Source organism: Rhinolophus sinicus, linkage group LG17 (assembly GCF_036562045.2).
Source record: "Rhinolophus sinicus isolate RSC01 linkage group LG17, ASM3656204v1, whole genome shotgun sequence".
In the NCBI taxonomy this organism is placed as follows: Eukaryota; Metazoa; Chordata; class Mammalia; order Chiroptera; family Rhinolophidae; genus Rhinolophus; species Rhinolophus sinicus.
In genome coordinates this window covers 15,681,364-15,693,638 of record NC_133766.1, presented here as the reverse complement: position 1 = coordinate 15,693,638, position 12,275 = coordinate 15,681,364, and the positions used below count along the sequence as shown (strand labels likewise).

Genomic DNA, 12,275 nt, shown 5'->3' with positions numbered 1-12,275 from the left:
CCAGTCAGACCAGGTCTGTGTTCAAACCTGATCCTCAGAGCTGATGAAAACATTTCCATCACACTGTACACACCTAAGAGAAGGATTTGCCCAACTGCTATTTCTTGAAAAAGAAACGACTGCTCAAAAGAGAGAGGGGAGGGAAAAAGCACATGAGCATAACTTGCAGGCTTCCCAACCAGTTCACCTGTTCAGGATATGCAGAATTTTCTCTGGCATTGCCCAAATTATTTTGTCAATGCCACTCACTCCTCCTAATTCTGTTCTGATTCATAGATGTCTGAACACACACATCTACCCATAGCATCTAGGTGTGCTGCCTAGATGAGGACTGTCTAGAAAATATATATATATTATAAATACATGAATGTGTGTGTGTGTGTGTGTGTGTGGTAGTGGTGTATTGAATTTCTCTGAGACCCATTGCCTCATTTCCTTTCATTCTTTTGTAACTTTAGAACAGGCAAGCCTGTATCAGTGCATGACAGAATGTACTATTTGAGAGGCTTGCCCATCAGTATGGCTTCCACAGGAGGTAACACCTTGTACTTGTGGTCATTTCCCTCAGGATAAGGCCAAGGTGAAAATCCGGAAGCTCAGTGATGCCCCAAAGGCAGAAACCATCCGTGACATGGTCAGATACGCACGCAATGTCATCGAGGAGTTCCGGAGGGCCAAGCACTACAAGTATATCCTTTATAACTGTCTGGAAGTTTACTGGCCCTCACCTCCAAGAGGTGTTGGAGAGTCGGGAAGAAGGAGCAGAAGGATTGGTTTAAGATTCTGAATATTGAAGGAAGAATGTCTCCTGGTAAAAGACTTACTGACCACCATGACCTAGAGTCAACTACATCAGTGTATGATGTTGATCTTACTTCTCCTTGTTTGGCTAGTTTGGTCAGGAGCTCAATGTGGTGGAAGAGTTTTATCATCTAACACTACGGAGAGCAGTTCCTTGAAGGCCCTCCTTTATTGGGTATTTTGCTTTGGGCACAGTGCTGAGGGCTTTGCTTATATTATCTCAGCCGATCCTCAAAAGGACACTCAGCAGGTCGTCCCCCCACCCCTATCCCGCCCTTCACCTCCCAGCAGATGGAAACAGGCTCTTAAGATACCAGGTAATTTTGCCCAAAGGACACAGCTCACCACTGCAGACCCAGGATTTTGCCCCAGCTGTGTTGACCACCACAATCCATATTCTTAACCACTACATTATAGCGTTTTCTTGGGTGTTAGATTTGTGCAGAGGGAGGAACTAAAACCAGTGAAAGGGAATTAGAGAAAGGCACAGTTTTGTTTTGTTTTTTTCCTTAGCATAAGCAAGAACTTTCCCATGGTGGGGACTTCTTCCTTAAAAATGCTTCAGCTAAAATGCTCAGCGTAGGTGAGGGTTTAAATTTAACTAGAAAACTGAAGATTTGTGATTCTAATCAACTTGTTTACAGCTGAACTGAGGGTCTCTTGCCTGTAGCTGAAATTCTTTGGTTATGTTTAACAGTTGAGGTCTTTAGTTTTTCCTGTTTGTTTCTTCAAGAAAAAATGTGATTCCTTTCACTTTTGCTTGGCTTTCTGTAATTCACTTCTTCAGCGTGTGAGTTTCTGGGGTGCAGTGCATGAAATAACTCCTTGAACCCAGCCTGCCTTGGGAAGTCTCCAAGCCAAGTGAGCAGGCCAGTCATTTCCTTGACACCAGAGCACCCCCTAGCGAGCTGCTGGAGATTTGCGAGCTCAGCCAGGAGAAGATGAGCTCCGTGTTTGAGGACAGTAACGTGTACATGTTGCACATGATGTACCAGGCCATGGGCGTCTGCTTGTACATGCAGGACTGGGAAGGAGCCCTGCGATATGGACAGAAAATCATTAAGCCCTACAGGTGATTGCAATGGCTGTTCTGACCATCTTAGCACAGAATGGAATCTGGTGATTTGGAACGCGTACCTGGGCTGTTTTGTCTTCTCACCGCCCCACGCTGGAACACACCCAGACCAGCTAGCTGTCTCTTCTTTGCACCCACATTTGGAGGCACAGGTGCCAGGTGCCGCTCCATCGGGCTGGCCTGTTCCCGCCACCGTCTGGGAGCCACACCTAGGGAGGCAGGTTGAGGTTACGCAGGGGTTGCTGGGGCAAGGTCTGTCCCAGGACCTAAGCAGGTGCTATATCCATTGTGCTTAATTCAGACCAGTAGTAAAAAGCCACCAGTGTGTTTCTTTCCCTTTCATGCCTTCCAAGTTAATGGCACTTACTAGTCGCTAAACGGTGGTTTCAGAACCCTCCTTTTCCATCATTACTCGCACCATCCCCTTCTTGTGCTTTGGTAATTACAGCCCAGTTTGCAAATAGGGAAGTGCTGGGGCCATTGGGTTGGCTGTGCTTATTCACCATCTCCCCCAGTTTTGAATAAAACAAGTTGGGTTTTATACAGTATTAATGACTATCAGCCGTGGGGAACTTTCCTGTTGCGAGGGTTATTAAACCTGAAAGGTGGAGGTGGCAGTCGTGGCATTGTTCTCTGACTCTGACTGGCCACCTTGGGGCTGAGGTGGCCTAGATCACATCCCTGCGGTGCTTGTCAAACGCACATTATGCATTGACAGGATTCCCCCAAGACCAAGTGAATCAGGATCTGGGTCTGGAATCCCTGTGTTCCAGAAGCACCCCAGGTGTTTCTCATGAATTTGAGAAGCCCTCAGTTCACTTACAAGGTTAGGAACTGTTAAGTTTGTGTCTAGTCTGCGTTTCCACCACCAGGTCCACCCTCCACTTTCTGCTCGCTGCCCTGAGTAGCCAGCAGGGGGAGCCCAAGAGGAAACCCACTGCTAAAATCTGCTTCTAGAAACATTTTGCTACATTGGGGATAATCTCAAAGCCTATCCTTCTTCCTGGTCTCCGGCACACTTCCCTCTGTGAGATCTGAAGGGGCAGGGGGAGGGGAAAGGGGAGGGGGAGAGAGAGAATGAATGAATGAAATCATTTAGCCTTGTGGTTGCTCTCCCAGGAGCTTGCTGTGCTGAACCCTTGCTAAGCTTACTGAGTCCCAGCCAGGGTTTCCTCCAGGCGGCACGCTGCCCCACACCCCACCCAGGAATACAGCCAGAATATGTCTCTTTTGCATGGGTTTTGAGGGTACAGCAGTATAGACCAGCCTGTAAATCAACACCTGTATACACAAATGACTCTTTCCTAGTCAAGCCTCATCAGTCACCCTTCAGTTAAAACCTCAGAGCGAATATATACTGTATGTATATAAAGCCTTCTACTGGACTATAGAGAGAGAATATCTAGAAGAAATAGGATGTGTTCTCCTTACTTCACACAGCTTATAGTTTTGCTAAACCAAGTGGAATCAGAGTGTGACAGAAAGCTGGGGTCTTGAGACATTGGTGTGTTTATATTCTTAACACGTTGCGTACGGATCACGAGAATCTTCACGAGGGATTTAAACCCCGCCGTACGCAACGTGTTAAGTATACTGTCTTTTCAATATAAGGGGATAAGCCTAATATCCTCATAATAAGGAATTTACCTTAAACAATGTTTTCCTAATGCCCTGCTTTGGGTGCACCTAAAACAAAAATCTGGGAGAAGGGCTGAACGGTGTGTTTATAAGTGTTTTTGTTTAGGATTTCTCTTGCAGTTTTTATGTAGTTTCTCAGAAACACACCGGCTGCACAGAATGAAGTGCATTCGGGGAGGTTTGACAGGGTTGAACCATCCACACTCTCCACCCAGAACCTCCCAGGGTTTGGAGAAGCCTGACCGCCATGGAGCGTGTGGCCTTGAGCTCCGCAGCCATGGGCGTACTGCGCCCGGCCTGTGGGCTGCCTGGCAGCCTTTGACAGGGTGGCCTGTTGTCTCTTCTCTTCTTCCAGTAAGCATTATCCTCTGTACTCCCTCAACGTGGCCTCCATGTGGTTGAAGCTAGGAAGACTCTATATGGGCATGGAAAACAAAGCTGCCGGAGAGAAAGCCCTGAGGAAGGTAGGTCTCCCCTGAGGGGTTAGGCGTCCCCGGGCCTGCACGGCCTTCTTAGCGCCCCTCTTTCATCCCTCATGAAGCCGCATGACTGAAGGGGTGGAGAGTGACCAGCTCTTGACCCACCTTTTGGCCATAGAAGGGGGAGGGGTTGGATGGGATCGCCAGATGGGGGTACAGTCAGTCATTGAGCTTTGCCATGTTGGCTCCCAGCCCCCCTGGAAGGGCGGGGTGTACACAGTGAGAGCGGCTGGCTGATTACAGGCTCAGGCCACAGCTGGGGAGAGGGACTACTGTCCCTGTCCCATGTGAAGCCAGGGAAGTGGACAGAGGCTACTGAACGGGTCAGGAGACTGGTGAGGGAATTTTCCATCTGTCTGCCCCCTGGGATTTACAGTCACGATGCCCAACTGTGACACAATCAAGGCAGTTGGATATGGGGGAGTTCCTCAGTGTTAGGATTATCCGTTCGCAGTTTCTAAAATGTACTTAATCATCATCACTGTTCATTGAGTATCAGTTATATGTCAGCACCCTCATGTGTAGCTTTTCTTTTCATTCGCACAAAAGTGAGGTGAGATGAAGAAATTGAGATTCAAACAGGTTAAATAATTAGCCTAGAGTACGTGGTGGGGCCTTGATTCAAACTGGGGTCTGTCTGAGTTGAAAACTTCAGCTCCCCACACTCATTCTGTGACCAACAGGCAGGGGAAACCGGGAGCCTGGCCAGCATCTGCCCCCCTCACTGTTTGACAGCTGCCCCGTGCTGCCCTGGGTGAGGGACCCTCACCTTACAGCAGCTTGATGTTAACAATAGATTCTCCTTGTTCGTTATGTAGCACTTAACAGCTGATAAAATATTATCATTAGGACAGTCTGTTAACTCCTATAAGAGAATGTTTGTAAAAGTTGGGGACACAGATGCCCAATCCTCCAGATTCCCCCAAATCTGCCCAGTAGACTATTTGGGAAGATGAAATAAGGTCCTGCATCCCCCATGAAAGTGTTGGCTCCACCAGGCTAGGGGTGTGAGTTAAGCATAGAATTCTCCGTTTTTAAGTCTGTGGATTTGTCGTCTAACATATTGATTGCCTCAGTGAACTGGGAGGAAATTAACCAGTTAGGTCACAATCGCAAAGTGCTGGTAGGGTATTAAGTACAAGGTCAGCGAAGGACAGAGTGGATCTCGGCAAGGAATGTGAGTTGTGAAATGAATGCAGAGGCAAGGGGAGGCTTTACACAAGTGATTCCTGAAGACTGGCAGTGTCCCTTGGCTGCCTCCTCTTGGTTTGAGATCTAGGAAGAGAAATGGTATAATAGAAAGGAATGCCTGTCATAGTCACAGGCCATCAGAAATTCCCTGTTTAGGAGAGAAAGAGTAATTTCTCTGTGAGTAACAGGGTTGAATACAAAAGAGCAAAATAAATGCCTATGGATGACATTCGATATATATACTTCCCATAGGCCAGGCATTATTCTAAACACTTTATGTGTATGAACAACTCCGAGAGGTGGTATCATTTCTATGTTACAGATGAGGAAATGGAGGCACAGAGTGGTTAAGTAAATTGCCCGTGGTCACACAGCTAGGAACTGATGAAGCCACTAGAAACCCTTCCACTTTATTTTGCCTCACTCTAAAAAAAAAAAACTTACATACATTCTCTCTAGCTCCCTCAGATGAAACCTGCGGAAAGCATGCACTTTCTAAAAGGGGAAAATGGTTTAGTCGTGTCTTACAGATTAGTAATGTAACCTAAAATCAAAACAGGTCTGATGTCAAGTTCACTGTGGACTTCTCTGTTTCAGCATTACCTGTTTACTTGGTTGACTGGAGCCAAATACTTCCATCCCTAATGCATTTTTTCTTGAAATCTCTATTATGTTGGGGCAAAAGAATGTCATGAAATCAATTTCCCTGTATCATTTCTTTCGACTATTACGGAATGTTTTACTCAGCAGTAGCCTCTGGGTGACTATTTTGTTACTAGATAATCTTGTCTTTTTTTTTTTTTTTTTAAGCCAGACTTTGGAGGAGAACACAGGCTCTAAAAAGCCAATTTGCATCCTGTGCCTTAAAGCAGAGAAATCCAAGTTGAATTAAAGTTAGTCCAGCCGGAGGTGTGAGGGGACTGGCTCTTAACCCCGTATCTGTCTCTCTCCTAGGCCATTGCAATCATGGAAGTAGCTCACGGCAAAGATCATCCATACATTTCTGAGATCAAGCAAGAAATTGAAAGCCACTGAAACGATGCCAACATGGTCGCTTTTACTTTAAGGCTAGTGCAGAAACGTTCAAGGATTTGAATATTTCATATCATGTACATCACTCCAGCATTTCTGTAAAATCATTGCAATAAAAACACTGTTTGCACTTAAACCTTACACATGGCTTACTTGGACTTGGTCTTAATCTTTAACCTTAATATCAAATTAATTTTGAATGTTTTTTTTTTTTCTAAGAGATAATGTCCTGGTTTCATATATTATACTTTGGACAGATTGAGTTTTAAAAATGCCATTATTTTCCCCCTCATGCCTATTGTAATGTTCTGAGAAAACCTGAATGATGAAAGAGAATAAAAAAGGTAATAGTATTTGAAGTTTGTGTTTCCTGTCTGTGGGGAGGGTTTCAAAGAGGTGGTGGGAGCTGGGTCACATCTGTTCTGCCTCAGTCAATAAGGCCTCCCCCCGGAGGCGGGGTCAGGAGGCCTCTTTAACTTACAGTTGATTTCAGGGTACAGTACCGATGGAGGAAGAAAGAGGGAAGGTGCTAGAAGGGAACCAAGGTACCTGTGGGGGAGAAGAGCTAAGTGACCTGGGTGCCCCTCCCTGGGAGGAGAATATGTCCGTTTCTCCCTTCAAGACCTAAAGGTGTTTCATGCACGCTTCCCTCATCTGTCTGAAAGCAGACTTTGCAGCTCTCATTCTGTTTCTTGTTCTCTGCAGTACTCTCCTTGTCTGGAAACACTCCAAGGGAACTTTGAGAAGAAAACAATTTTTCCTTACCAACTCTGTGTTGTTGAGCAAACACTGGTCTCTCCCTGCGTGCGGCCAGCAGGAACCCAGCTTCCCCATAGCCTGGAAGGTAGCAACCTGGGAATTGTTTATTAGCAACCGCTGCAAGGAAGCACAGGCCCAGAACCAGGCATGCTCCGGGCGCAGGGTTGTTTCTCTTCGTCCAAGGAGAGGATCTTCCCCATTAGGTAACAATTAAAGCCCAATAGGGTTTTCAGTTCAGCTTTCTTTTATATTCATGATCTACACCGTAAGTCTGTTACCCTCCCTCAGCTCCACACACCCCTGCGACACGCAGTTCACTGCACACATGTACGATGCATCCTCTTGTCCAGTGAAGTGTAATACGGCATTTATTAAACGCCTACTATATGCATTACAGCCTGTATAGCTCTCTGTGTACAGAAGTCAGTAAGTAGAGCACGGTCCTGGCTCTGGAGCTTTGTGTTTTAAGAATGCTGATATACTCTGTAGCTCAGCCCAAAATAAGCTTAGCCCACCATCTCGGTGGTTTTGTAAAAGTTATAAACGTAATACTTTTTCAATAAATTTAAAATAACACAAACGTATCTGCAAACTGAGCTGTTCCTGCTTCCTTGCCAGTCCCATGCTCCCCAGAGGAACCCACTGTAAATAGTTTGCGTGTGGGGTCCCCCCATTTTCCCCATGCCTGTCCAAGTATCTCTATAAATAGATTCGGAGAAACAAAGGCAGAATGGTACTGACGTATTCTTTTGTAACCTCTGACTTAACAATAAGGGCCTCTTTCACTTCAGCATTTGCAGATTGGCTGCATTCTTTTTAAAGGCAGAGCGTTACGTTGAATGTGCATGCTATAATTTACTCAGCCATTCTATTTATGGACATGTGGTTTTTCTAGTTTGCTATTATAAACAATGCCATAATGAACAATCTCAGACAAATGACTCTGCTGATGTGTGATAGCATTTTGGGGGACAGATTCCTAGAAGTGGAATTTCAGTATCAAGTAGTGGAAATATTTTTTTTCTTTGAATAAATATGGCCACATTTCCTTTTTTAAAAACTACTGGGTACTAGTAAGATGTATTTATACTATTTGTTTTCCTCTACCCTCTTAACACAGTACTATTAAAAAAAATTTTAGCCAATCTCCTGCGTGAAGTATTTTGTTTTATATGCATTTATTAATGAGATTGGGTACTTTTTCCACATACTTAGGAATTGTGTTTCTTCTATGAGTTGCTATTCATGGCAGTTGCCTATTTTGCTATTCATGTCATTCATAATAACGTGTAAGAAGAGCTCAATGTATATTGAGATATTAGCTCTTTGTCATGTACTGAAAATAATTTTCCCCTGGTTGTCCGTTATTTTTCACGATACTTGCTGAACCAAAACAGAATTTTTTCATCTTTAGATGAAGAAATAAATACTTTTGTCTTTGATCTATCTGGAATTGTTATATTTAATAGAAAGAGATCTGATTGTACTCTTAAATTTTTGAATTTTCACAATTGCTAGCCACTTATGGCAGGATCATTTGTTGAATGACTTATTCTCCCCTGCCGATCTGAAATGTTCTCATTAACATTCCCGTAAGACGGGCTTGTTTCTGCACTACTTCATTCCATCGATCTGTCCATGCCTATGCCAGTAAAAACACTCTTAATTATTGCTGCACTGCGAAACTTTTAGTGTCCACTAGAACTAATCTTCTGTGTTCTCTTGAATTTTTTCTGACCATTTCCCCAAGTTTCACCCTCCAAAATACTTGGAAATCATTGGCCAAGTTCTCTCTTGGTCTTTCCCCGCCTCCCCCACGAAAGTGCTGTTGTGGTATTTATTAGAATTGCATGGGAGTCAGTGATACAGAGAACCGACCTCTTCATAATGAATCTTTCTATCCAAGAATGTAGTGAGTTTATCAATTTGTCTGTTTTGCCTCAAAAGAGTTTAGTTATGTCTACACAGGTCCTACACATGCATCTTAATCCCTAGGTTTTATGTTTCTGTAGCTACTATGAATGCTTTTCTCCCATTATGTTTCTTAACTGGTAAGTCTGACAAGTTCTCCCCTTTTATTTTTATTAAATAAAATGTAAAATCACAAAATAGACATGTTTGATGCTGTTTTTGTCATTTTACTGCATATTTGTGTGTATGTTTTATATATATATACATATATGTGTGTGTGTGTGTGTGTGTGTGTGTGTATACATATATATATCTTTTACTCTCTTACTTTAAAAAAAATCTTCCCTAGCCCTGCTGTAGTCTATTTGGAGATAAACAGGTCTGCTAGTGGTTATTGTTTTGTCTCTACATTGTATGATAAGGCTATGTTTTCTGTTTATCAACCAAAGAAAAGAAACTGAATCTATTAACTCAGACCGTGACAGATAAAACAAATCATTGCATGTATATATTTTCATGTCATTCTACTGGACTTCTCTCCATTTTCATTGGCATTTTGTCTATCGTTTTTTTTTAACATTGTGACTTTTTTTCAAGAACTCTAATTGTTTTGTTGCCGCAGTCACCATATACACAGAATTATTTATGTGTTCAGTGAGGTTTATTTGCCATCTCCTTTCACCCAGAGTGGCTTCAGTATTCTCACTTTCATGATGTGAAACATGCTAGGACCTCTGGTGGATAAACGAATGACTCTTTATGTAGAGAGAGGGTTGTAAACAGGTTACTTGCAGAAGTGGTGATATTGCCTTATTACTTATCCAAGATTCATACAGAAAGTGTCCACCTCCCTCCCCAGGGGTTCATCATGTACGTCTATGGCAGTTGATGGGCTGAAAAAAATGGAGGGCAGGGCAGCCACCTTTAAATAAAGCTAGAGATGACTTGTGCTGTGACTGAAGGTGAAAGACAAAAATAAGAATTTGCATCTTCTCTAGCAGCTTGGTGCCTGTCTTTTCCAGGTCAACAGTTTGGGATCTGAGTAAATGACAGTTGGGGGAAGGGACTTGGCCCTTAATAAGGGTCATGATTGCATTTGTAAGAAGGATCTATTTCTGTGTATTCTTTACTCCAGCTGCCTAGCGATCACCCCCTTTCAGGCTTTTTCTAAGTATGACAACTCTGGAAATGTTAAACTAATTCTTCAGTATGATCAAGTTATACAGGAATGAAAAGGGGGTAGAAATAAATGGGTTTTAAAAAACTGAGAGAGCAAATGTTCCCAGGCACTTGTGCCTATGAAAAGAATCCTAAAAGTAAGAGATAAACTCTTTCAACCCATGCAGACATACATAGTACAGAAGAGAAAATTCCACTGTTTTCTCTGAAAAAAAAAAAAAAAAAGTTTATTGCATATGTAAATCAATAGATATCTTTTACAAAAAAAAAGTTAGAATAAAGATCTCACATTTGTAAAGGCACATATGAAACATTTTACAGCAACAACAAAAGCAGTGAGAACATACACGATACTCAACTAGGACCAGTATCTAAACAAGACTTTATAAAAACAGATAGGAAACAGTGCAAAAAATACTGTCAAAAGTCAGTTTTATACACCTCATAACTGTGTATAAAACTGCCAAGCATAAGCTTATTTACTGATATAAAAAAGCACATAGAAAATAGCATGCATAGTTTTAAGGCTTTTAATATTATTAAATTGAGAGGGAGTCTATAACAAAGTAGAGTTGATATGAATATTGATAAATCACTCCCCAACTTAGGGAATGTCCAATAAACTTCTCACTCCCTCTCTCCCCTTACAAGTTGGTAGTAGAGACTGGACTTGCATCTTGCAAGGTAGCAAGTCTGCCACCATGGGGAGAAAAATGTGTTCTCAGGATCCCAAGTCCCAACCTGGAATGCATTTCTCACAGCAACAACCTAACACGTGGTTGAATTTCCAGGTCAGCCCACAACAGGCAACCAGCTCTGGTTGACACATCCCTACATTTCAGCTGTGCTGAGGTCGGAAGGCTTCTGTGGGCTGACCCAAAAACCTTAAAAACAACCTGGCTTCTAAGCTGGGGACTTGTCTGTACATCATTTGGAAATGAAATCTATTAAATGTCCATAGTTTTGAATGAATACCACAATTGGCAACATTTCATAAAACATTTCATAAAAGACCAAGGAAAGCATCAAAATACTGAATTAAGTAGTTTAACAATAGTCCAATGAAACAAACTAGATTAGTCTTAGTTGATGCAACACAAGTTACATAAGGTTATATGTTTAATATAGTCATCTGCATATGTAAACCTTTTTTTCCCCAAAAATCCTCAAGCAAGGTAGCTATTAAAAGGAGCAAAGGACATACACAGAAAATCATCTCTGATGAAGAGTAACCTTCTGAAAGGATAAGGTTTTTAAGATTCCAAATAGTGGCAAGAAAGTTCAATCAAAGGGAACTGCAGTAACATTTTACAATGTTCAAGTTGAAAAAAACCAAAAAGCTCTGAAATTATAGCTTTCAGTTCTAGTCTGAAGGTATTTATTAGCTAACACTGCAGTTGAGGGAGGTGGGAGGCCCCTGAGAAATGCTGAGAATGCCAGGTACCCCTGCTCTGAGAGCTACCCTAGCTAAACTCAAAGCAGGATTCCTGAGATTTTAGCAAAATAATTCCACACCAAGGCACAAAAGGACCCTAACCCAATCTTTTCTGCTTTCTCCTAGAAACCTTTTGTCAGCTGAGAAGGCACTTGTGTTTCCCTGAAGGAGGAGATTGGGGAAGAAAGAATAGGATAAACTACAGATTGGATCAATAGCTTACCCTGCCCCTCCCTAGATAACAGAACTGACTGCAATACAACTTGTAACTATTCCCAGGGAGCCCAGAGCTTTCCCTGTTTCACCAGATTGGCCAGTCTGTGTAAAGAGGCTATGATGAAGGGACATGGTTCAGGAAGAAGCTAGAAACAATCTAACTACACATGCCACTAGCCAAATGCAGATACTATGAATCTACGTAAGTTCACCTTGAAATAACACGTACTACTGCAATCATTGCTTGAAAGAGGACTGATAATTGAATCCATCTTCTCTTTCATCTCTCCTACTATTGCGTGAGGATCTATCACCAAGGGAAAAAAAAGGGTGGGGAAGGGCAGCCTCCTGGTGGCTGCTGGCGTCGGAGCCATTTTCATTCTGGTTCTTTCCATTTGCCAGATCTTACTCCTTGAAATGCTATAAACTTTAAAAATTAAAATTAGATTTCCTGACTACATCATTTGGAGAAGTGATTCTCTGAGTAGATGTAACTGTTTTGTAGGGGTTGCACAAAAAGCGTAGGGAAAGAAAACGTGTGCTGATGAGAGCTGGTCTA

At 42.7% G+C, this 12,275-nt stretch overlaps 1 protein-coding gene and 1 long non-coding RNA gene across 2 annotated transcripts in view; one reads left to right on the top strand and one right to left on the bottom strand.

The window, feature by feature from the left end:
* Positions 1–6,569, top strand: part of SMYD2 (SET and MYND domain containing 2) — a 50,551-nt gene extending 43,982 nt beyond the window's left edge. Inside the window, exons 9-12 of the mRNA XM_019738078.2 lie at positions 569–689; positions 1,699–1,873; positions 3,870–3,978; positions 6,139–6,569. Of these exons, the coding sequence (XP_019593637.1) occupies positions 569–689; positions 1,699–1,873; positions 3,870–3,978; positions 6,139–6,219 (486 nt within the window). The 3' untranslated portion in view covers positions 6,220–6,569. The remainder of the gene's footprint in view (positions 1–568; positions 690–1,698; positions 1,874–3,869; positions 3,979–6,138) is intronic.
* The window catches only part of LOC141569391 (uncharacterized), a 38,118-nt gene extending 31,072 nt beyond the window's left edge, over positions 1–7,046 (bottom strand). Inside the window, exons 1-2 of the long non-coding RNA XR_012493009.1 lie at positions 6,982–7,046; positions 1,939–2,085 (exon numbers count right to left, since the gene is read on the bottom strand). This is a non-coding gene — a long non-coding RNA (uncharacterized LOC141569391). The remainder of the gene's footprint in view (positions 1–1,938; positions 2,086–6,981) is intronic.
* Positions 7,047–12,275: the final 5,229 nt, after the last annotated feature.